The sequence below is a fragment of the Strix uralensis genome, chromosome 8 (assembly GCF_047716275.1).
Source record: "Strix uralensis isolate ZFMK-TIS-50842 chromosome 8, bStrUra1, whole genome shotgun sequence".
NCBI classification, from domain to species: Eukaryota; Metazoa; Chordata; class Aves; order Strigiformes; family Strigidae; genus Strix; species Strix uralensis.
In genome coordinates, this window is record NC_133979.1 from 28340137 (window position 1) to 28364163 (window position 24027).

A 24027-nucleotide genomic window follows, 5' to 3' on the forward strand; every position below is an offset into this window, starting at 1 on the left:
GCGAGAAGGGTTTATGGCAACTCCCAGCTCTCAGGAGTTTCCAGAGGCTAACACAAAGGCACCCCCAGCACTTAAAATTCCCTGCCAGGGACTTGTCGCACCATTTCTCAGCTCAACACTCACAGGGCTTACTGCACCGCTCTTCATCTGTCGCCCAGCACTTAGTAAATACAGCTGCATGCCACAGCAGCTGGGGAAAGTCTTGGAGACTTGGAAACAGAGGGATCAAGTGGGGCACCCTGCAGCTCTGCCAGGGCTGTGTGATTGCCACGGCTTGCCATGAAGTTATGGGGCAGCTACTCAGCGACTGCTGCTGCAAGTCTCTTTATACAGTAAGTATACTACTTCAATAAAAAGGCAGCAAATAACCGAGTAGAAGCTGGCCAAGAAAGCTGCCATGTGGGTGGTCAGGCTGGAACAGCCAGTTTTAAGAAGCCCTGCAGCTTATTTCCTCACTAAGAAGGTCCTTTTTTCCCCTTTGTCCAAGCTCACAATGCAGACAGAAGCGGACTCAAACGCCGATTCAAGCCTGCCAAGCGCTGCTGGGAGCGAGTCCCAAAGGTGCTGTGCCAGCACCCTCCTGCTTGTGCCAGAAATGGGGCAACAGGCTTTGCGGGAAACAGTGCCTGAAGGCACGTGGCTTTCCAGGTCGGGCTCAAACAGGAGCAGAGCCCTTTGCCACTGCTCGGTTACACACCTTTGCACACCTGGGTTCACTCACAAGGGACGTATGTGACACATGAGCTGGTCTCTGGGACCGATGCTCTGGGAAGCCTGGCTTTGCCCTTCCCCGGGCTCTGCCGTTTACAGAGCACCTCCTCCCTCTCCTCCAGGGCTTGGCTCGCCCATAGCAGGCTCCGCTCGGCCTCCTATTAGACTAGATATTAGGAAGCATTTCTTTCCAGAACAGGTTGTTAGGAGTTGGAATGGGCTGCCCAGGGAGGTGGTGGAGTCCCTATCCCTGGAGGTGTTTAAGAGTCGGGTTGACATAGCACTTAGGGATATGGTGTAGTTGGGATCTGTCAGTGCTAGGTTAGTGGGTGGAGTGGATGATCTTCAAGGTCCTTTCCAACCTAGATGATTCTGCGATTCCTGCCCCGCAGCCCACAGGAGGGGATGGGGGAGGACGCGGAGAGGTGGCTCTGCCCCCCCCGGAGGAGCCTGTGCGCACCTCGCCGCCGAGCTCTCCTGGAAAATCGCAGTGTCCGGCTGCCCGGCCCAGGCGCGGCGGCCTCCCTCGCCCCCCCAGCGCACCGCTGAGGCTGCCGCTGCGGCTCCACGCCAAAACACCCAGTTTTGGAACAAGCCCGCAGCACGGAGCGGCCCAACTCTGCCTCCTCGCGCCGGTCACACGCCCGTGGGAGCGGCCCAGAGTGCAGCGCTCCCACCCGGGGCCGAGCCGGGGTCGTTTGGAAGGAGACCCTTCGCCCTTGGCGCCCGGGAGCCAGGCCGCGCTCGGCCCGCCGGCGGGGGAGGACAGCCGGGCACCGTGCCCCGCGCTGCTGCCCGCTGAGGGCCCGCTCCCCCCCTGCCCTGACTCCCCCCCGCACCGCCCTCCCGGTCCCGCTCCCCCAGCGCCCGCTGCTCACGAGTCTCCCAGGAAATCGTGGAAGCGGATGCGGCCCTGCGTGGTCTCCGCCTCGAAGTTAGGCGCCTCGTCGCCCAGCAGCAGACCCGGCATGGCCGCGGCTCCGCTCCGCTCGCTGCCGCCGCCGCCGCGCATGCGCGGGACCCCGCCCCCTCGGCCGGCGGGGGCCCGGTGCGCTGTCACGTGACCGGGGGTGCGCCGCCGCGCTTTACGGCTGTCGCCGCGATTTGCGGCGCTTTGCGGCGCGGAGGAGGGAGGCGAGTGGTCTCGGTGCCCGTCTGTCAGGTAGCGGAGGTGATGGCGACGTACGTGAGCGAGCTGGAGGCGGCCAAGAAGAGCCTGAGCGAGGCGCTGGGCGAGAACGTGAAGCAGTGAGTGCGACGGGGGGCGGCCGCTCGGGTTTGAGGGCTGCGCGGCCCGTTCGTCTTCTCCCGGCCCTTAAAGGGACGCGTGTTTGCACCGTGTCTGCGGAAGCCTCAGCGCTGGCTCGGCTTCGGGCCCCTTCGCGCTGGTGGGGGAAAGCAGTGGGTTTAGGAACAACGTTTTTCGTTTGGTGTCTGCACCTTCCCCGCTCTTCCCCTAGGTACTGGGCCAACTTGAAGCTCTGGTTCAAGCAAAAGATAAGTAAGGAGGAGTTTGACCTGGAAGCACGCAGGCTTCTCACGCAAGACAATGGTAAAAAGCCACCCTGTGTTTGTTTTCCTGCCGGCTCTAATGCTGCCTTGCCCCTGCCAGGCCTAGGGGGAAGCTCCTCCCTGCTGCACGTTGCTTCCTGAACGGGGTGATTGTGAGGGAAATAAGAATGGCCACGGCTCTGATAGGAAGAGAATTAAAAAGGTGAGACGTGCCCTCGCCTGCAGGAGGAAGTTCCATTGTGGTCATGCCACTGACAGGCAATTTGACTCTGTGTAAATATGGTAAAAAGGTAAAATATGTTGTTCTGGCAACCAAAATGCCATTTTTTTTATGTCACCGTAGAGACTCCCTACTGCACTCTCCCTTTGGTTGGGACTGAATGGATGTGGTGGCTGAAGTGGGGGAGGGAACCCCCGAATTTACCTAGGCAGTTTTGTAGCAGGCAGATCCCCTTCCTGGCCTTTGGGGGTGGCAGGTTGGAGCACTGAAGGGTGAGATTCCTTTGTCCTTGCTTCTGTGGGGGTCTGCAAACACTGACGGGCACTGCAGAGAGCTTTGAGGGGGCTCCTGACTTCCACTTTCGTGATCCCTGTGAGGAAGGGTGGGGAGTTTGTTGGTGCTTAGGTTCAAAGGCCAGAGAGGATCCTGTAACCCTCTGACCCTGCTTATGAAGTTTGTCTTCACTCTAATGTGTAATTACCCACTCAGTGTTCCAGTAACCCTTCTGCGAGGAAGGTGCATTTTATGTAGAACCTATTTGATTTAACTTCACCTTCTTGGGGCTGGCTCTTACTGGTCCTTTTCTAGCAAAACCAAAATCCCTGCTACCAGAAGTTTGCGTGGCAGGAGGGACAGCTGATCCTCCTCTGACTGGCTGAATGCACCAGATGTTTTGTTTCATGTTGTGTGCTGTAGGGCTGGATTTGTGTGCACGTGGTTTAACCCCAGCCAGCAACTAAGCACCATGCAGCTACTCGCTCAGTCCTCCCCTCTCCCAGTAGGATGGGGAGGAGAATGAAAAAAAAGTAAAACCCAGGGATTAACATAAGAACAGTTTAATAACTAAAATATAATATAATAATAATAATAATAGTTGTAATGAAAAGGAATATAACAAGAAGAGAGTGAAGTAAAATCCAAGAAAAGACAAGTGATGCACAACGCAGTTGCTCACCACCTGCTGACCAATGCTCAGACAGTTCCTGCGCAGTGACCTGCCCCTCCTGGCCAACTCCCCCCAGTTTATATATATGACATTCTATGGTATGGAATAGCCCTTTGGATAGTTGGGGTCAGCTATCCTGGCCATTCTCCCTCCCAGCTTCTTGGGCACCTGCTTGCTGGCAGAGCATGGGAAACTGAAAAATCCCTGACTTAAGATAAATGCCATTTAGCAATAGCTAAAACATCAGTGTGTTATCAACATTATTCTCACACTTAATCTAAAACACAGCACTGTACCAGCTACTAGGGAGAAAACTAACTCTATCCCAGCTGAAGCCAGGACAGTGGGACACACTGAGAAGTGACCTAACTTGGTTCCATGCCATGTGTAGTATCCTTTTTGTTAGTGTGGTAGTAGCAGATTCAGGGTCCAGTAGAAGAAAACTCAAAAAAACTTAAATTGAAAGTTGTGCCTGTGTAGCTGAGCAAGTGGGGAAAACACGTCTGTGGAAAGGTGTAGCGAGCTACTTTAAGATCGCTTTGAGGGGGTGCTGCTGGGCACTGAGGTGGTGCTAATGAACTGTCTGTCTTTACACAGTCCACTCTCACAACGATTTCCTCCTGGCTATTCTTACCCGATGTCAGATCTTGGTTTCTGCACCAGGTAAGTCCCGAGAAGCCTTGTTAAAAACAATCGGGTAGTAATGCTTTGCCATGTATGTGTTTGGGTTTCATACAAAGCACTCCAATTTTCTGAGCCTTAATATTCATGATTTTGGTCACACAGACAAAAGGGTAGCAAAGTAGTGATCCAGCTGATTTCAGCAGAGATGCTTTTATAAATAAGCTGCGTGTGCTTGATTGGAGACTAATGCTGGATTGCTGTGTGTGATAAGCTGGTTTGATTTCAGATCTGCAAGCTGAAGTGTGAAGTGAGATGCTGCTTTGTCTTTGATCTGCTTTGCTTGCAGTTTCCTCTCTCTTCTGAACTTGGTGATACTCTTTGTTCTTCTCTCTGCTGGGGATATCATTTTGGGGAGCTGGATATTCCTGACTGATCTTGAAATCAAGTATGTATCTGATAGAAAAATGCTTACTGGCAATGCTTACAGTGAGTCTTGATTGAGCTATGGCCAGTTAACTCAACCTTCTGCAGACAGTTAACCTTTTAACTTTGTAAGCATTTAGAATGGCTGTTGTCAGGGTTGCAAGATCTGTTCTGTTTGGTCTTCAGAAGGACTCTCAATCCAGAGCTCTGATAAGAAGGACATTTGAGCTGCGATTCAAGATATGAAACTGCTGTGTAGTAAGGGAGACAAAATCAGCTCTGATGGACTGAGACATGAGAGATGAGTTTTTTGAGGAGAGAATACTTGTTATTAGGGTACCTGATGTAGCAAGAGGAAGGAAAAAAATGAAAATTTATGGATCCCCACAGCTTTTTGTGGGAGCTGGTCCTTAACTATACCAGCTTGCTAATTAAATGCTAACCTCCCCCACCTCCAAACTTGCTTTGTTTGCCTTTGAACTTTACGAGCACCTTTTGAGTCCCAGACTTGTCTTCTTTAGCAGTCTGCACTTGTGTAATTCAGAAGATTTATGTCTAAATCTTGCTGCTCCTTGCTTTTGATTTAGAGTAGTTACAGCTGGATTATAAAAAGAAAGCACAAGAATAGGGATTCCCCTGTGAGTACTACTTGAAGTAGCTGAGTCTAAATCAGGACGGTGAGGGAGCGAGTGCCTGTGTTCTCCAAGCTCAGCACTGAGGTGTTGCAAGTGTTGGAGTAGAGATCATAGCTCAGAGGTCTTGTTTCTGAATAGCAGTAGTCAGAGTAGAGCCCATTGCTGTGTGACTGAAGTTGGGGCTGTTTATTGCTGTGTGCACCACTCTGTGCTTAACTGTGTTGAATTTCATTTGTCTCTTTATCTAGTCACTTAGTCTTGTGCAGCTCTTCTGCAGCCATCCAGTTAGGCTTCATCTTCCCTGGCTTGAACAGCTCAAATTTGTTGACAAACTCTATCAGCTCCCCAGCACCCCCTTTTTTAAGGCTGTCTGGGAATGTGTTAAAAGTACCAGCCCTAGCACAAGGCAGTGTGGTGCTCCGCAGGTGCCTTCCATATACTTGTTATTTCCTGCCTGACCTTTTTTAATTTCAAGGCCTTGCAAGGACTTTTCCTCATGTCCCATTGAAGCTTACTTTCTTTAAGAGCCCCTGAAGAACCCTTCTTTGTAGTGCTCCAGCAGATCAGTGACAGCATGTAATGGAGTGCTAGCTGACCAGCTACCTTACCAAGTGCTGACCTGCTGGTTGCCTCCAGTGCTTTCAGGCAGGCTTTTGTTGGCTCTGTGTCCACAGATCTGCGTAAGCCAGCTTGAAAATAATCAGTTTAATCATGTGTGTGTTCTTAAAGACATGGTTTAGTGCTCTGCAGTGAACAGTACATACTGCTACTCCCTTCTAGAGTCTCCTTTGCTCTCCTCAGATCAGTGCAGAGTCTCCCAGCGATTTTGGAGCTAATCTCTACTGGTTTACCTCTTTCTGGGCCACTGACTGGTAGATCTATTACACACACATCTTACTTGCCAGTCTGCTGCGTGTGGCGTAGTGGATTGTACGTGCAAGCCCAGGAAAGTGCAGCACAAGTGGAATACTAGATGTTATGTTTAGGTTTCTTTTTCTCCCCCTAGATGCCAGTCTGATACCTGCTTGGGTTTTGTTGTGGGTTTTTTTTTTTCTTTCCCCCCCATGTAAGAATGGAAAGCTAACAAGCTTTTGTCTCCACCACTGTCTTTTGGGTAGAAGGTGTTTACTTCATGATTCATGGAAACAAGTAACTTTAAAGAAGGGTGCTTGATGCACTTGGCACACCATCGCAAGGGTTACTGATGCATATACTTTCCACTTTGGTGTGATAGAGACCAGGGGGAAAGAACCATCTTTAAAAAGCTGTTTTGTATTAAAAAAAAAAATAATCGTGTGGTCAGTGTTAAAAGCGTGCCTGATATTGTGGCATTTGGAATAGGAAACCTTGGGGAAGGTATTTTTAAGGAGTGATTATAACATATATTGAACCATGCAAACGGACCCATCTGATCCAAATTTTGCTGCCTCTGATGGCAGTGGTTCCACCTGGGCTTATAGGGAACTCAGGGTGAATGTGACCCTTTGTGAGAACACTTTCAGTTTCCCCCTCACCTGCTTAGGCTGTTGGTCATGCAAACTTCAAATCCCGGTTCAAGAGCCTGTGTGGCATGGGGTGTTTAGGGCGTGGTGGTGGAGAGGGAGGGAAGCTCTTATCTGGTACGATATGAAAATGACCAGTTGCTGAGCTCCCACTGAAGGCACAGCAGGATCCTGAGCGATCCTAAATCTGATTTCTCTGCCCTTTTTAAAAATGGGTTCCCTCTGGTAGTCATGTATGTAAAGACACCCATAAATGCTCGAGTGGCAGCCAGCTGTAACATAGCTGGGAAGCTGTGAAAGTGCCTGAAGAGAGGAACTTCCCAGAAACATGCTATCCCAAATACTAGAGAGTGCCTTAATGGTGATTTTACATTGGCTATACCAGCCCAAGCAGTGTGGCACACTTCCCACTACAAGAAAATTGTTTTCTTTGGTATTCTCTTTTTACCAATACTTTCAGAAGTGCTTTTCTGAACTTTTATGTCTGGGGTTTTTCTTCCCCCCAAAATTCCATCAAGAGGAACTCGTTTAACCTTGCATGGACTTACTAAGCTTACCTTGTTTGTTGGACGATTGCAAGCAGTCAAATTAACAAGACTTCTTGAGTTAATACATATCTCACTTGAACTGTTACCTCCCTCCTTAGCTAAATGTTAACAATTAAGCTGAGACAATTGCAAGCACTTAAGTTGATGTCAGGATTTAATTTATTTACTAGTAATCTGGAGCCAACTAAGAGATGTTTCAATGGATTAGAGCTCTTGCAAGGACAGCAGGAGTATTTTACTGTATCAGGGTGGCCCACAGGCTTTGCTTGAAGGGCTGCCAACTGCGAGATGGGCCCAGGTTGCTTGTGTTCTGCTCTTCTCCAGAGAGCTGGGAACGGAGGAAAGGGAAGAAAATGGGAGTGCGAATTGTTGACAGAGGAATGTCATCAGAACTTACTTGACTAAACCCTCATCCCTGCAAGAAGATAAAAAAACCCAAACCAACTGAAGATCACATAAGCGAGGGTGGGAAAATGTATGTTTCCTGTGCCTGGCTGCTTTTCTCTGTCGTGACTTTGTCTGTTTTTATCTTTGTCCTTTCCTCCTGTTCGCTGCTGGCACGCAGCACGTCAGGAAAACCTGACACACTGTCTGGACTGGCTGGTGCCATCACTGCAGAGACCGTAGCATCTCTTAGAAAAACATTCTTATCTGTTACTCATCTCTGAAGGCATATCAGCAGCCATTTCAGTGGCTTGTTAACACCTAATTGTCTTGCTAGCACTATTAAATAAAAGCTGCTAAATATCTGAAGTTTCAGCCTGAGCCAACCCCCTTGTCATTTGTGGCCAGGAAGGCAAGTACTGGTTTTCTTAGAATACTAGAGGGAAATTTTGCTTTCTTCATCTAGTACAAGTCAGACTTGGTAATATGAAAACCTGGAAAAGGAGCCAAAAAAAATTCTGCTCTGGGCTCGTTATAATGGGAAATAGGAGATAGTATCTCCATCTTTTCCTTGTTCTAAGCTAAGTCTGGCTAAATTTTTATTAAATGTGCAGGTTGAGATTCAATTAAATTGCATCTTTCAGATCTACTGTCAAAGCCTAAATATTTAGTTGCCATTCAGTTTAAAACTTACTATATTTTTTTAAAAATAAGGCGTTTTAAAAACTCAGACTCTGCTATAACCTATTTGTCTGTAATACATTGTCAGATAAGAGTGGTGTTTGCTATTTCCATCCATTCCACTTTCTCTGTCTCCACCACCTGGTCACACAGGTAGGATACTTCTGGCTTCACAGTTAGGATGTTTTTCAGGTAAGGATACTTTTGTAAGTGAGGCTGCGAGGGAGCTGTGTGAGACTGCTGACAAGGAGGAAGGGCCTGGGGGGAGGTCATCTTGCAAGCTAGAGAGATGCTTTTATTGCAAGCTGTGAAAGGGGCCAGGTAACTTCTGTGTCTGTCCTTAACACACCTAATCCCCCCTGCCTAGAAGGGGTCTGACCTGCCATGGAGGAGACAAAAAGGAAGAAAGGACTCATCTGTAAAAAGCAAAACATCTTGTGAGAGAAGTAGTGTTATTTTGATAGATCCTAAGACCGAAGTCCTGAGATCTCAGTGAAGGGCAAGAGTGGTCCTTGGGCTGATTGCCCGTGGTGCTTTCCCACACTCCTTCATCGAGGCCTCTGCTGTGATGTTGTAGTGATGAGTAGTGACCAGCTTAATGATTTTTGGAGCAGGTTTATTTATTATCTTTTAATTTCCTGTAATTGACAGGTGGATTTTGACAATGGTTTGTTGTAGACTATTGGTTTTCGCCTCACTAATAGGATGTAGCTAAACTTTTGAGTAAACATTTTTTAATAGGGAGAGTATGTCATCTCTGTGTGTGTGTAGGTTGTTTCTAAGCCCTTCTTAGCAGCTGACTGTTCAAAAACTTCAGCTGAATCCTCTGGTTTAGACTGATCCTTAAAGTCATGTTTTATGAGAGTTTTTCATGGCAGAGGACACTATGCTTGTGCTCCAGCCATGAGTGTGGGAAGCTCCGCATAGCCAAGGACTTCCAGCCGGCCTCATTCCATATAAACAGGGCTGTAGTATAACTGTATGAATTCCTGATTACAGTAAATTAAACATAGGTGCAAGAGCCAGAGGTAAACACGCAGCTTGGTGTGAAGCTGCTGTTAAGCCATGGCAGCCTGCAGTACCAGGGGAGAACCAGAACTGGTGGTTTGTCAGTACTCGGTGAACGTGCCTGAGGCTGGCCAAGTTGTGGATGGTGAGTTGTGGGATGGCTGCTTCTCACTTCTTGTCCGTGTCTAGAGGAAATGGCAAATGCTGGCTCAGGTGCAGCTGGGGAACATCTGAGACATTGCTGTGCTGTCCGCAGCGCCTGGCAGCAGAGCTTCAGCCTCCACTTCGAAGGCAACTGAAGTACCTTCAGAGCTGAGTTGTCCAAGCTCCCTGGAGGTGGGCAGGGAGCCCGGCACAGGGCATGCTCTGCTCCAAAGGTAAAAGGGTGCTTGCTCACTGTGCAGAACCAGAGGAGGAGGATACTGGTGACAGAAAACAGAGGGTGCCTGTGTAGCCACGAGAGGGCTGTCCAGTCTTTGGGTTGTACTTCTTGTTCACTGTCAGTAGGCACATACGCATCCAGCACAGTGTTGTCTTAAGCCCCAGTGTACCTGAAGAAATTGTGTATGGATTCTGTAGAGCCATCAGCAGGAAATCTGCTAGACTGTCCCTGCCAAGAGCTCTGTGATTATCAGGATGTGGTTTGGCCTACTGTAGGTGTAGCTGTCAAACAGCGTACAGTGGACTTTTGAGCAGTCTCCTCAAGGTGTGTGGCCAAATGTATTTATTTATCGGTGCCACACAGTAATGTCTTTCTGAGCTGCTTGTCAGTCACAAGCTCACTGCTCATGTTGGTGTCATCCTGCTCCTGGGCTCAGTGGCCTTTGCAGTTCTTGCCCCCCCCCCCCCCCCCCCCCCCCCCGCCCCCTTCCTCTCAGTGTAACAAGAACGACCAGCCGTGGTGTTTAACAAGGGTCCAAGACAAAGCTTGCTAAAGCTGATGGGGAACTGTAAGGGCAGATGTAATGAGTCAGAGTGCTTGATCCTGCTGGTTAGCATCTGACCTGATCCAGGAGTTGGTGGGAGGAGACTCCCCCTCCAGGCAAGTTCCTGTCATCTTCCCGTTGGATTAAATGGTTTATTTCTTCCTTGTTGCTTTCCTTGGAGGCTGTGCTCATCTCTCTCCTTCCGCCATGCGTTTTTGTGTGGTGTGTGGACAGAAATTTCTACTTACGTAACGGGTTGTGAGTGAGTCAAGTTAGCAGGGATCTGGGAAAGGAAGAGAAGGAATGCCAAAAGCATTTTCCTCTGAGAAGTCCTTTTTCTGGGCCATGGCTGTTGATTTTGGGTTAAGGCTTAGCTGGGGGCCAGATGTTAAGGGTTTTTCTGTGTGGACAGTTTCATCCTGGCCCTAAATCAGCAACAGCTATAGAGTGGGTTTTTTTTCTTTTCAATTTGTAGAAGGTGCTGGATCTCTGCCATGGCCAGGGGGCTCTGCAACTAAACCTGGAAAACCCAAAGGAAAGAAAAAGATTTCTTCGGTTCGACAAAAATTTGATGTAAGTGTCCACGGTCAAATGGTTGTGGCTCTCTGACATTCTGTTGGGGGTGAAGAGCTCTGCACAGCATGTAGTTTTTGGTTGCTCCCAGGGATGATGAAAGTCTAACACGTGCAATGATGTATGTCTCATTTGTTTTGAGTTCTGGACTGGGGCAAGAGCTGGGGGTTAGTGGCTGCTGCCTCTCTTGTAGAAGCCTTTTGGGAGAAAGCCTATGGTGTGACCTGGCTTTGTCAGACACCAGAGAATCCAGGGAACACCTAAATGGCAATGTTGCAAAAGTTTGTATTCCAGGAACCAGCGAGGAGTCACCTTAGCTCTGTGGTCACTGCAGTAACACTTGGGCAGGTCTTTCATAGTCTCATTCACCTTTCACATTCTCTGTAACACCTTGTTCATTTCTTGCATCTGCTGAATTCTTGAGGCAAAAGTGTTTTCCTATCTGTCCAGGCAGTTAGGCAGAATTCCGTGATTGTATGATCCTGTGATCCCCCCCCCGCCCAAGACTCTGCAATCTGAAGTCTTAGAAGAAAGATGTTCCTTGGGTGGAATGTTTTTAGAGGGTCAGTTTGTTTCAGAACTGAAAATGCTTTGCAAAGATGGTGTCTTCTCGTAGGTGGCAGAGAAACACACAAGATCCAGTTCACTTTGCAGCGAAGGCTCCATACATCCATCTGGTACTGTCGCACATTCTGCTGTTGTTTTTGTGCTGCCAGACCAGTGTGGAGGGGGCCTGGTGTGAAGGAGGATCGGGATGGGGCATTGTCTTCCACGTGTGGGGTTTGATAAGGCGGTTCAAGCTGAATTAACTGTTTGTTGAAAGGGAGAGTGTCTGTCTCTGAGCCAGATTTATCAGGTGTCTGAGCACATCATGATCTGGTTCAGTTCTTTGACAAAGCAGAAAACTAACCAAGCAAAACAGACCCCAAACCCCAAGTTTTTCTTGCTGGTTTATTCAGCTGGATCATTCATTTGGAGGAATGCCAAAGCCAGCGCAAAGGAAGCCTGGCTGGGGATAGGGAAGAAAGGTGGGCATGCGAAACCTCCCACTCTTATGCTGTGAGAGGTTAGCTTGGCTCAGCTGAAGTGCATACCGCACTTCTAGGGACTATAAATAGGCACTATGTGCGTGCTTCAGCCTAGTGTTTCAAAGGGATGCAAGTCCAGCTGAAGGCTCGTTGTATTTAGAAACTGCTGAAATATTTTGCGGTGTTCACAGCTGTGACATGAATTCTGATGGCAGTCTGTGCTGTGTTTTTGTTTTAAAGCTTCACCATAGCTTTTCAGTAACAGATAGAGGAGAGTTTGAGAAGCAGGTCATGACATAGTGGAAATCTTGGAATTTGGTTTACTCTGATATCCCTATGTTACATCACATTTCTAGTGTGTGTTTGTACGCTTGTTACTGGAATGCTGGGTAGTAAGTTCTGTATGAAGTGTATGTTATGATTAGCAGGATTGTCTATTACTAGTGGAATTCCTGAGTGGTGTGAACTTGAAGTGCTTCTATTTCATGATGTTTCCCTCACTAGTCAGAATAACAGCTGTGAATGACCACAGGTTCATTCCAGTTGGCTTCTGCTCTTCCAAACCACATTCCTCTAATAGCTGCTTACATTTTGAAGGTCTTTTTTTTTTTCCAGGCATACAGGCATGTAGCTTTCCTGTAATGAAAGCATAAATCTTCAGAATTACGGGGAGGGAAACCTGCTTTCACATCATTAGTGGGTGGATTGGTTTTTCACTCTGAGTTAAATGCCACACTGTCCTTTGAATAAAGCAGCCTCCCTTCCTCTCCTGAAACTAAGATGTGAGAAATACACTTTGCTGTATATTCATTGTTTATATTTAAAGTATGTGTTTGTCTTGATGCCTCATAAGAGCCTTGCAGCAATCTTCATTCCAGAGCCACCTGATCTGTGGCTTGGAGAGTTGAGGGACAGGAGTTGTGGGAGTAATTGATGATCCAGGGTCATGTTGCGCCCTTGTGGGTTGGGACTGGGCCAAGCACATGTCTGGGCTCAAGGATCAATTGTTCTCATCTGCTTTTCTCCCTGCTTTACCTGGGGACCGAGACTTTTCCCGGGAGCCACCACAGGGACTCAGAGCTTGAGATACCAGCATAGCAAGGGAATTGTGCTGGAATACATGTGGCCTGGGAAATAGTGGTTGCCACCTTCTGGTATGAATTCGTGTCCTGTTCTGTGATGGACATTTTTCTAAATAACTGAGTCAGTTCCGAAAAATAGCTATAATCCATCACTCAATCAGTGGCTGCTCAGTAACACAGCTCTGCTTAGAGTATTGAAAGTGCACAGGGAGATGAAAGTGTGAAATTTGGAACTGGAATTTGGCTAAAGTTGTTGCATTTGAAGCTTGAAAGAAATGTAAGAATCACTTAATCACACAAGCTTAGGATCATGGTTTTTAATCTTGATGGAAATGGTACAGTTAGTAAGTAAAAATACACCCTTGTGTACAAGAAATGACTAAATAAACGAGACTCTTCAGCATAGAAGGAGATGACTGAGAGATGTGGAGGTACATAAAATCATCACTGGCCTGGATAGTGTGAGCAGAGACAAAAGGGACAGTGACTTACAGGAGAATCAAACACATCTAGCAGGTGGGAAGTGCAGAGCAAACCAGAGGAGGTGACTCTTCATGTGATGTGTTGCTACACTGTAGAATTTCTTGGTGCAGGATGTTGTGGATACCCAAAGTTTAAGTGGTTCAGGGTGCTGCTGGACAAGTTCATGATCTGTTTAATAAGAGGACACCAACACTGGCTCAAATTTCTTCAGTCACAAATCATTGAGGGTTGGGAGAGTATCCTGGAGAGGAATATCACTCTGCATGTCCTACTGCGATACTGTCTTTAAAGGGGTTTGCTTTCCAACTGGAGAAGGGATGTTTGGCTCGATGACCCGAAGGTTCTGACTGAGTATTTATTTTCTTATGCTCTAATGTTGTGTTCATAACAGCACCGGTTCCAGCCTCAGAATCCGCTGTCTGGAGCTCAGCAATTTGTGGCAAAAGATCCTCAGGAGGATGATGATTTGAAGCTGTGTTCTCATACCATGATGCTTCCTACACGTGGCCAGTTAGAAGGAAGGATGATCGTAACGGCGTATGAGCACGGGCTAGACAATGTCACGGAGGAGGCAGTGACTGCAGTTGTTTATGCTGTGGAGGTGAGACTGGGCTGGGCAGCAGTGGTGTTCTCATTGTACCTGCAACACAAGGCTCTGTGTGCCATATGGGGAGAGGAAACCTGCTTCTCTAATTGTCCGTTTGCCGTGGGGGGGAGTAAGATGAGAATCCAAAGGCTTCCAGATTTGTGGCATCATAGATGTAAAGCCTTGGATTTCTGCCTGCAAGTGTTAATTTTGAAATACTTGCGTATGAAGAACTCTAGGCAAGTTTTGGAAAATGCTGTTCCTGTCACTTAAAAGCAGGGACAGAACGGGAGCTCCAGTTTAGACAGTTCTATAAAAAAATAATCTGTTACAGGCGCAAGTATCTGGCATGGAAGCAAAGGGACAGAATCTGGTAACACCTGCAGGTGAGGTCCCTGCTCTTTGCTGGTTTTGGCCATCAGTGGTGTATTACCTGACATATCCCAGGAGTGATACAGCCATTACTTGGGTGTTGATGTGTGTGGATGGTTTTCTGGAGTCAGGATGTGGAGGCCAACCTGAATTCCCCATCTGGGATTGAGGCCAAATTAAGAAGCAGTTGTCTGTTTGTTTTTTCAGACAGTTGCTTTTCTAGCACTACCCAGGCAACTGAACAGTCTGAAAAAGAAGAGTGGCTTTTCACTGTAGTTTTATATTTCAGTACAAGTGTAACATCTAGTGCCAATCGTGAAATATCTTAACTGTTGATCAAAGGGATCAGAGATTGGGAATTTCCTAGCATTTAAAAAACCTCTTTGACATTTGAAACACCGCATGACATATTAAAGTACAGTTCACAGTCTAATGCATACAGTACTCACACAGTGCTGTGGTCTCTGTATCCAGCTGTATCTGATGGTGAAAACATACTGTAACTTCTGCAGATCTTGGTTACCTTACGTCTTTAGGTCCTTGTGGTCACGGCAGCACTAATTCTGTCCTGCCAGTTGGTGAGGCACTTCTCATAGCTGTGGCTTGGTAGAGTGAATAAATCAGCATGTGTAATAAGATTGTTTTTCATTGCAGAACCATCTTAAGGATATTCTGACATCTGTGATATCCAGGCGGAAAGCCTATCGTCTGAGAGATGGCCATTTCAAGTATGCCTTTGGAAGCAACGTTAACCCTCAGCCGTATCTGAAGAACAGTGTTGTTGCTTATAACAATTTAATTGAGTGGTAAGGAGCTCTCAGCACACTGCTAATACCAATGCAATTTGCTAGTCCCAAAGTCACTCCATGGTTCAGTTTCTCTTTTTATTTAGTAGAATCTGTTAATAATGGTGTTTAGCTTTCACACATAGGAAGGTATCAGTATGGAGGACTGTATAGCTAGGCAGGGAGGGAGAATATGGGGATTTCTCAGGAGTGGAGTTTAGGACAGTTAAGCCTCTCTTCCTTGCCTGTGCTTGTCCATCAGTTTATAAAGGTGACCCCTGGCCCTCCGAATGTCCTCAGTAATTATTGCTTTTTGGAAGCTGTAGTGAGTGAGGCAGGAATTCTGCTGCTCTTGGGGAAGCTGCCCCTGGGCAGAAGAGCCCTGCGTTTGTGGGGGCACTGCTGTTGTGCCATAGGAATGAAGTGTCAGTGAGGACCTGCAGGACACTGCCATCCTGTCAGTTCCTGCACCCAAATGCACTTATGCTTCCTTGGCATGCCTTTCCAGTTCGCAGAGCTTCAAGGTCATCTTGTTTTTCAAAGTCTCAGTGTCAGAGCAGCTTGTGCTGTGCATCTGGCAGTGTGTGTGTATGAGAAGGCAGTTGTGTTTGTCTCTGTCAGCTTCTAGCAGTTGACAGGAGGTCGTGGGTGTTTTAAGATTTGGTTATAGCATATAAACACTACAAACGCAATCCACTCCAAACAACTCTGCCTAACGGCTAGTGTCTTTCAATTTAATCTTGTGGGTGCCTTAATTTTTATGCTGGGTAGAAACTACTGACTGTAAATAACAAAAGTTGCCCAATCGAGATCAGTTAAGCAGGTTTGAAGGATGTTGAGGATCAGTTTGCACTATTTTTATTAAACTGGAATTTAAGATATTTTGATTACAGCTGAAATAATTTTATGTACATAAGGGCTAAGTCAACTGATACAGAAAAACAAGACCTGAGGCCAGGCCCCTGCTGTGTAACTTCCAAAGCTGGTGCTGTTTTCTTGACCGCAATTTTTACTGCCTGCTTTGCCTGCAGCCCTCCAACCTGTGCAACACCTTCTGCTGGCCAGAACCTAGCTCCCCAGCCCCCGCCCGACGATGCTGAGCAGCAGGCAGCTCTGCTCCTGGCGTGTTCTGGAGACACCCTACCAGCATCCCTCCCACCAGTGAACATGTACGACCTGTTTGAGGCGTTACAGGTGAGCTGTTCATATTACACTGTTGTGTCACAGGCAGCGCTGTCCTGAGTGTCAGCTACCAGCCTCAGCTTTGGTTTACGTGCATGGAGGGAGATTTGATTTCTACTACAATGTTTCCTTCTTTCCCTTTCAAACAGGTAGTGGTTAATATACAGTCAGCTCATGGTTTAGTACCTGTTCTGCTCCCCTTGGTCAGAGTTTATGAGGAAATCCCTGTCTCTGCTTATGTAAGAAGGGTGACCTCTTCCTCTGTAGCAAGACTGCAAGTGATTATATTGGAACTGAGCTAGACTGAGATTTTGACAGCAATGCAGCAAAATGACTTGCCTGGCATGTCCCTTCTTACTCCTCCTGTTCCACCTGGGTACTTGGAGGAATACTTGGTAGTGGCATGCGGGCTGCTGCACTGGGTTAGCTACGATCCCCCCAACCCTGCAGAGGTGTCTACGGTAGGCTGGATGAACCTTCCTGTGGAGATGTTTGCCTGTGGTTCCCTCCCTCTCTGCCAGCTCTGGGGACATTCAGATTCCTTTGAATGTCTAAAATTAGCTGTGAGAGAATTCCCCCTTGATCTCTGCTATTGTGAACAGGCCTTGGAATTTTGTCTCATGGCTGTGGATGCAGACCGTAAGAGCTGTCATCAAGCGTTTGGCTCGTGTTTAGTCAGAATTGCTGTTTGTAAGATTTTGATGACAAATTATTGTAATCGCAAGAGCGAAATGACGATTTCCTTTGCATGTCACTTCCTTACAAAATGGCATATAACAGGCGGTGGTTCCGTGCTGGCTGCTGTGGCAGTGCTGGCAAGTGGCAGCTCTCCTCGTGTGTGGCAGCCTGCGTTCCTGCCCTGCAGGCCTGGCGCTCTGATCATCCTGTAGTAGAGGGAGGTTATTCCACGGGCAGTATGGGGAAATGTGTACAAAAGCATGAAACTTGTTTTCTAATGTGTATCTCCAGGTACACAAAGAAGTTATTCCGGCACACACTGTCTACGCTCTAAACATTGAGAGAATTGTCATGAAACTCTGGCATCCAAACCACGAAGAGCTACAGCAGGATAAAATCCATCGCCAGCGCCTGGCGGCGAAGGAGGGCCTTCTGCTCTGCTAGAGGCAGCCATGTCAGGCCTCAGATGGCTACAGTGCTGTTCCTTGGACTTGACATTCAGATGCTTCTTACAAACCTGTGTCAGCATTTCAAGGATGACAGAAGTTATGAGTCAACTTTCCTATGGAAATATGAGTTGCGGTACACTTTCTCTGCTTCCTCAGAGTCATGTGCCATGGAGTGCTTGCAGCAATCCCACTGAATTGGAAAGGAGAAACAGATTTGTTTGCAAAGACTGTTTTTTAGGAAAAAAAAATGTGAAAGAGTTGGTTTTAAATAAGGTGGTTTTGTGTTTTCTTTTGTAAGCACAGGTAATCTTCCTCCCTGCCCTCCCCTCTCAGGTAGTTTCCTGTCTGAGCTCAGTCTCCAGGGGCCTTCTCCAACTTAGGTTGCAGTTGGTGGGATCCTTTTCCATTTTGTTGTGGTTTAAGTAACTGAGCACCATGCAGCTGCTCACTGACTCCTCCGAGTGAGACAAGGCTCTGAGATTGATGAGGACAGGGAGGCATGACTCGCCTGTTTATGGTCATGGGCAAAAGACAGACTTGTTAGGGGAAGAAAAGAGAAACATCAATTTAATTTAAACACCACCACCACTTAATTTAACAATCAGAGTAGGACAGTAAGAAGCATTGCCACATCTTAAAAACACCTTCCCCTCATCCCTCCCTTCTTTCCGGGCTCAACTTTACTCCTGATTTCTCTACCTCCTCCTCCACAGCAGTGCAGGGGGCAGGGGATGGGGGTTGTGGTCAGTTCATCACCTGCTGTCTCTGCCCCTCCTTCCTCCTCAGAGGGAGGACTCCTCACACTCTTCCCTTGCCCCAGTGTGGGGTCCCTCCCATGGGAGATAGTTCTCCATGAACTTCTCTGACATGAGTCCTTTCCACAGGGCTGCAGTTCTTCCCAAACTGCGCCAGCGTGGGTCCCTCCTGCGTGTTGCAGTCCTCCCAGCGATGAGCTACACCAGCACGAGCTTCCCTCAGAGTCCCGGCCTTCTCTGGGTGCAGCCCCCTGCTCTGGTGTGGGGCCCTCCACGGGCTGCAGGTCAGCATCTGCTCCACTGGTGACTCCATGGGTGCAGGAGAATCTCTGCTCTGGTGCACTTCCCCCTCCTCCTTCAGCTGACCTCTGTTTGAAGAGGTATTTCCCTCACAACTGCTCCTCCTCTCAGCTTACCCTTCTTAAATATGTTATCGCAGAGGCGCGGCTCCAGAGGCGGGTCCCACTTGGAGCTGGGGGAGCTTTGAGAAGCTTCTCACAGGAGCCACCCCTGTAGCCCCTCCCCCTGCTACCAAAGCCCCACTACACCCAAACCCAACACACATTCATTTAACTGGAAACAGGGTGGGCTCTTGTGAAATGAAGATGAGCAATTCTGTAAGCTGACATGGTTCCTCTTCTACCAGGGGAACTTCTGATTAGAAACGCTGAGTAAACAAGGCGAAAAGGGAAAGGTCCTTTCTAGCCTGTCTTTTGAATTGATTTGCATCACAAAACATAAAGGTGCCAGCTGTCGTAGGAATCTCTCACCAGTTACCAAAATATGTAATAAAATCAGGGTTGTGAGTAATTTTTCCTGTCAGCCTAGGCCTTGACTCACCCCTGTTCTGCAGTAGTTGTGACCTGATGTTCTAGCTCTTGCACGTATGACTGGAGGCAACCTCTGTGCTGTCAGCACAGTGAACAACCGAGCCATCTCAGCAGGTGGCTTGGCCATCCCCGAGGTGGGACAGCAACTCCCAAATGTATACACCAAGTCACTGTCTTAGTGTTGCAGACTCCTTGGATTTGCAGCATGAACAAGGTGTCTCGTATTACTTCATTGTAAAAAAATGCAGCCACACCTGGGGAGGTGTGCAGATCACTGTGTGGAAGAGGGGAAATTGCACCTGCTGTGCTTCAGGTACTCTTCTGTATTCCTGACTCAGCTGTGTGCGCTCCTCGGATTCTAAAGGGAACAGGCTTCTTATAACATGAGAACTCTATTAAAATATCTTAATTACTATCTTACCTGTTTTTAACCACACCTATGGAGGTACCTGCTGAAGGATGACTTGGCTTATTGTGTCTCCAGATAGTAGTATTGAAACAGCTTCCTCTGGGGGAATATGAAAGGGGAAGCCTGTGGTTCCCCTCCATTCTAAGTAAGTTTCCTCTGTTTGGGAAGTACTTGGATAGGAGAGCTGTCATCCTTCCCCTTTCCCGTGCAGTTTCCTTCTTTACTGTGCCCCTAGGACTGAAGAGGGTGCAGGTCCCTGATGTTTCCTCCCAGTTATCTTTTTTATAACTTCGTTTCTTGACCCCTGAGCCTGTTCATGCTGGACCAGAGTTGTAGCAAGGGGCTGTGCTGCTGTCACTGTGTTCCTGGCTTTCCTGCATCCCCTTGTGGGATGTGCTGTGGAGTTGGGCATAGCAAGAGGCAGTGCCAGTGCAGGTATCAGTGGCTCTCATAAGAAATCCATTTTAGGGTTATGAAGAAGTTGGGCAAGGCAACAGCAGAGAACTACAGCAGGGCCTGGCAGGATGAGAGCAGTTGTACTTGGTAGATCATGTCTCTTAAGGTATGGCAGCATGTGGTTAAGAGGGGAGTGGGAGAGAGAGGAGATGGAAGATCTCTTTTGGTCCCTTTCTCTCAACTGTCGTTTTTTTCTGTATTTAAGCATACATAGTTGTTCAGAGTGAGCCTTAGCTTAAAAGTTGACCCCGGTGGCTCTTACATGACAGTTTTTAAAAGCAACATTGAACCTGAGTAACTCTGTGGTGAGATCATCAAGTCACCCAAAGTACGGACTCTGGGGTGTGGGAGGGGGATTTCCCAGATAATTGTTATGCTTCTGGTGTAAAATGAAACCATTAAGTTTGTTTGCTAGAAACTTTGGGGCAGCTCTGAGGATTTCAGATCTGAAGAAAGCACACAGCCTCCAACAGCATCACAAGTGTGTTCTGAAACAAAATACTAAGTATGGCGCAAGAAGTGCTGCTCTCTTCTGCTTGCATGTGCTGGGGGAAGGTTCTACAGACAGCCTCATGCTCTGAAGAGCTGAGTCATCTATTCCACACTGAAAAAAGTGGGTTATTTGGGACACCTGCTAGACAACAAAGGCTCAAATAAGGAAATCCTGTCAGCCCCATTTCACAGATCGGAAAACTGAAAGGGACATGTTCTCAATGCACTTTCCCACAAAGTGTGAGGTCTTGTGAGAAGTGGTGCTTCATAGACATCTGGGGTAGTTTAGCTGGAAGGGACATCTGGAGGCTGCTTTGTCCACCCCCTGCTGAAAGAAGGGCGAAGTTCAAAGTTAGAGCGTGTTGTCTGTCTTCAGAGATGAGACCAGAGAAGTGGTGGCATTTCCTATTCCAATGTGTGACCATGCTGATGGTGAAGGTTTTCCTTGCATCTCTCATTAGAATTTCTCATGTTGTGCCTGTGCCTGTTGCCTTCCAGCTTTTCCTGTGTGTATCTTTGTGGCTTTCCATCAGAGAGTAGCAGATAACAGTAAGATCTCCCTTTTGCCTTCTCTCCAGGCTGAACAAAGCCGGCTCTCTCAGCTTCTCCTTATACATTGTGTGCACCAGCCCAAACCATCTTGATCACCTCCACTGAACTTGCTCTGGTATATCACTGTCCTTGTGCTGGGGAACCCAGACTGGACCCAGCTCTCCAGAGGGTCTCAGGAGCACTGAGCAGAGATGCAGGATCCCTTCCCTCGCCCTGCTGGCTGTGCCTCTGCTAGCAGCTGGCCTTTGCTGCACAGGTGTGCTGCTGACTGCTGGGTTGCTTGTCCACCCACACTTCCAGGCCCTTTCCTGCAAAGCTGCCTTCTTGCCTGTTGTCTCCAGCCTGTTCTGCTGCAGGGGGTTACTCCATCCCAGTGGCAGGGCTGTGCATTTTGCCATTGAACTTCTTGAGGTTCCTCTCAGCCTATTTCTCTGACCTGCCTATGTCCATCTGAATAGCAGCTCTGCCCTTCAGTGGCTGAACCACTCCTCCCAATTTGGTGTCATCTGCAGACTTGCTGCCCGTATGCTCCATCCTATCATCCAGGTCAGTAGCAAAGATACTAAAACATAAGAAGCTCCAGTACTGAGTGCCACTAGTAAGATGATGAGTAAGATGAGTAAGATTGCTGAACTTCAAGGCAGCAGCTCAAAGTAGCACTGAAATTAGTTTGGAAGGGTTTATCTTCTGCCCCAAGATCCACCAAGCTTTCACAGTTATCTTAAGCAACCTGTTGTGCTGTTTAGTGGTCTTCACCACTGAAGGCTTCTTCCACAGTCCCGTGCCTCTTGCTGCAGCTTAGGCCTAGAACTTGTTATATTCACCCCAGAGTATTGTATAGAAAGACAGAAGGGAAGGAATGAGGCATCATCTGTCACAACCCTGGTAGCTAGAACTGCATCCTGCGTTCTTAATCCAGTAGGAACTGTGCGATGTACTGAAAGTTACCACTTGGGAGCTTCTAGTGCTTTTAGCTTCCACTTCTAGCGTTGCAGTGGAAAACCATTAGCCATCACATGAAGAGGGGGAAAAGAAGTGCTTGAGAGCTTCACCAGACGCCCTGCATGGCCTGAGTTTGGGTGAAGATGGCTGTCTGATCTCAAGATGTGGTCAATGCCCCTGGGAGTGTAGGATGCAGAAAGAAAATATCTTACTTTTATTTTTCAGACACTCCCAGCTATCAGATCTGGCTTAAGCCTGATCAAGCCTTTCCAGCTGGGTGCCAGGGAGGATCCTAGAGATGTGAATGTAGCCCTCCTCAACACCCCCAAATAGCCAAACTCTTGCTCCCAAGACTGGTGACCAGGAAAGATGCTTCTTGTTGGTGGTTCACAGCAGAAATCTGGAGCATAGCACTTGCTGTCAAACAGGTACTGCACTACCTTTCTCTTAGCTTAACTGCTCGTATATCCCCTCCCAGCCTTCCCACTCTTTCATCTGCAGCTGAGGTGAACTTTTTTGGTTGTTGCTGCAGTTTTTTCTTCCTAGTAGAAAATCCTCCTGTGTAGAAATCTGGGATTGGACTTGATGCAAAGAGCGGCTCCTCTGTTTGAGGGCCAGAAACTGTGTGACAGCAGTGCCTAAAAGTGCAGATTCTGGTTTCTCAATAGAGAAGAATTTAAGCTAGTGACATTGTACTACCTTCCTCCTACTTGACCTCTAGGAAATTTCTGGCAAAGAGAGGAAAATGAGGAACAAGATTGCCTTTAAGAAGAAACCACACACACTACATTTGTGTCCTTAACCGTGAATGCCCAAGAGCCCCAAACTGGGGTTGCAGAAATGCTCTGTTGTCCAGCTAAGTGAAAACAATACCAAGAAAGGTGACCTCCTTTTGTGCTCCTGGGATGGGAGGAAGAGTGTGATCTATTGCTGCAGTCCAATGTCGTCAAACAGAAGAGGGGCTGCCTCCCCAGTTCTGAGAAGGCAGCTGCAGAGAGCGGGTGTGGTGGCTGTTCCCCGTCAGGGACTTGTAGGTGCTGATGGATGTATCTTGCTGGCCTGAAATGACATGCAGAAGGGTTTGTAGGAATGCTGTAGCAGTAGCATGATGACAGCAAGCTCTCCTCCCAGTGAGAGGCACATCTCATGCTGCTAAAGGAGGGCCTCAGCAGGCTCCTAGAAGGAAATAATTTCTCAGAGCCAAAAAGTTTGCTTGTGGCATTGCCTTTCTTCACCAGTGTGATTATTGGTGTGGTCTGGTTGGCAGGAGGAGGGGAAGAATTTACCTGCATGCCTCGAAGTTACTGCAGAAAAAACTTTATGTGTAGCTGTGGCTGTAGCCTGGGGCAGGCCGGGAAGCCAGGCAGTGTCAGGCAAGTGCACCCTTCACGTCCTTGAGGTCAGTATTTGCCAAACCTTGAGACAATTCTGTGTGTTCCAGACACCGTTGCAGGCTTGGCACCTCTCAGGCTTCTTTGCACAGCAGCAGAGTTAACAAAGTGTGCAAAGTCAGGGCACAAACACTAGTGTCTGCCTTCCTCAGGTGTACAGAGACCTTAGTTCACACTGGGATCAGGGCACCTCAGTTGCCTCCAAGACTTTGCGTCATCTGAGGAGCCTTGTTAAGTGTCCTGGACACCCCTGTGCAGACACAGCTCTGGCCGGGGTTGTGTAGCAATGACAGGAACACAGTGCAGATTTCTTGTGCAGAGGCTGCTGGCCACCACTGAGCTGCTGCTGTAAAATGCCTCCAGCCCCGAGTTTGATTATAGTCCAAGGTTCTGATTAGATGATTAATCCTCTTTTTTTTTTTCTAGATCACAAAAGGCGGAGGCAGCATCGAGTTATATCTGGACAGAAAACTTGTGTAAGAATAATTTTTCACTCGGAAGTGCATCTGAGTGAAGTTTTTTGTATAATTTTTTATTCATTTCTTGCCAGGAAATGAGTTTGTGTCTCCAGATAACATCAGGTCGATGGGGTTTTATGACTGCAGACTATCCTCAGTCTGAGGAAGCTCGAGTGGAGTAGTGGTGGCTTGGACTTGGGGTCTTGTTCTGCCTGAGAGCCATTTAAGTGAGAACAAAAAGTTCCCGCATTTGAGCAGTACAAGTTGCTTCTGGGGCCCTGCTTGGCACCTTGACCTCCCTCCAGTGTGTGGAAAAGAACTTGAAACTGCCGCTGCAGCGAGTGGCCATGGCCCCCTTGCCAGGTCGGGTGTGCCTAGCAGAGCCATCCCCATCGTGTGGCCTG

The 24027-nt window shown here is 47.9% G+C and overlaps 1 protein-coding gene across 1 annotated transcript; it reads left to right on the top strand.

Annotated features, from left to right (window-relative positions):
- The first annotated feature begins 1616 nt into the window (after nucleotides 1–1616).
- Nucleotides 1617–17610, top strand: TADA1 (transcriptional adaptor 1). Its single transcript, XM_074876851.1, is given in 9 exon segments — nucleotides 1617–1727; nucleotides 1730–1959; nucleotides 2172–2263; nucleotides 3987–4052; nucleotides 10596–10693; nucleotides 13678–13887; nucleotides 14899–15050; nucleotides 16061–16223; nucleotides 17181–17610. Coding segments are annotated over 9 exon segments (1275 nt in total). The 3' UTR covers nucleotides 17334–17610.
- Nucleotides 17611–24027: the final 6417 nt, after the last annotated feature.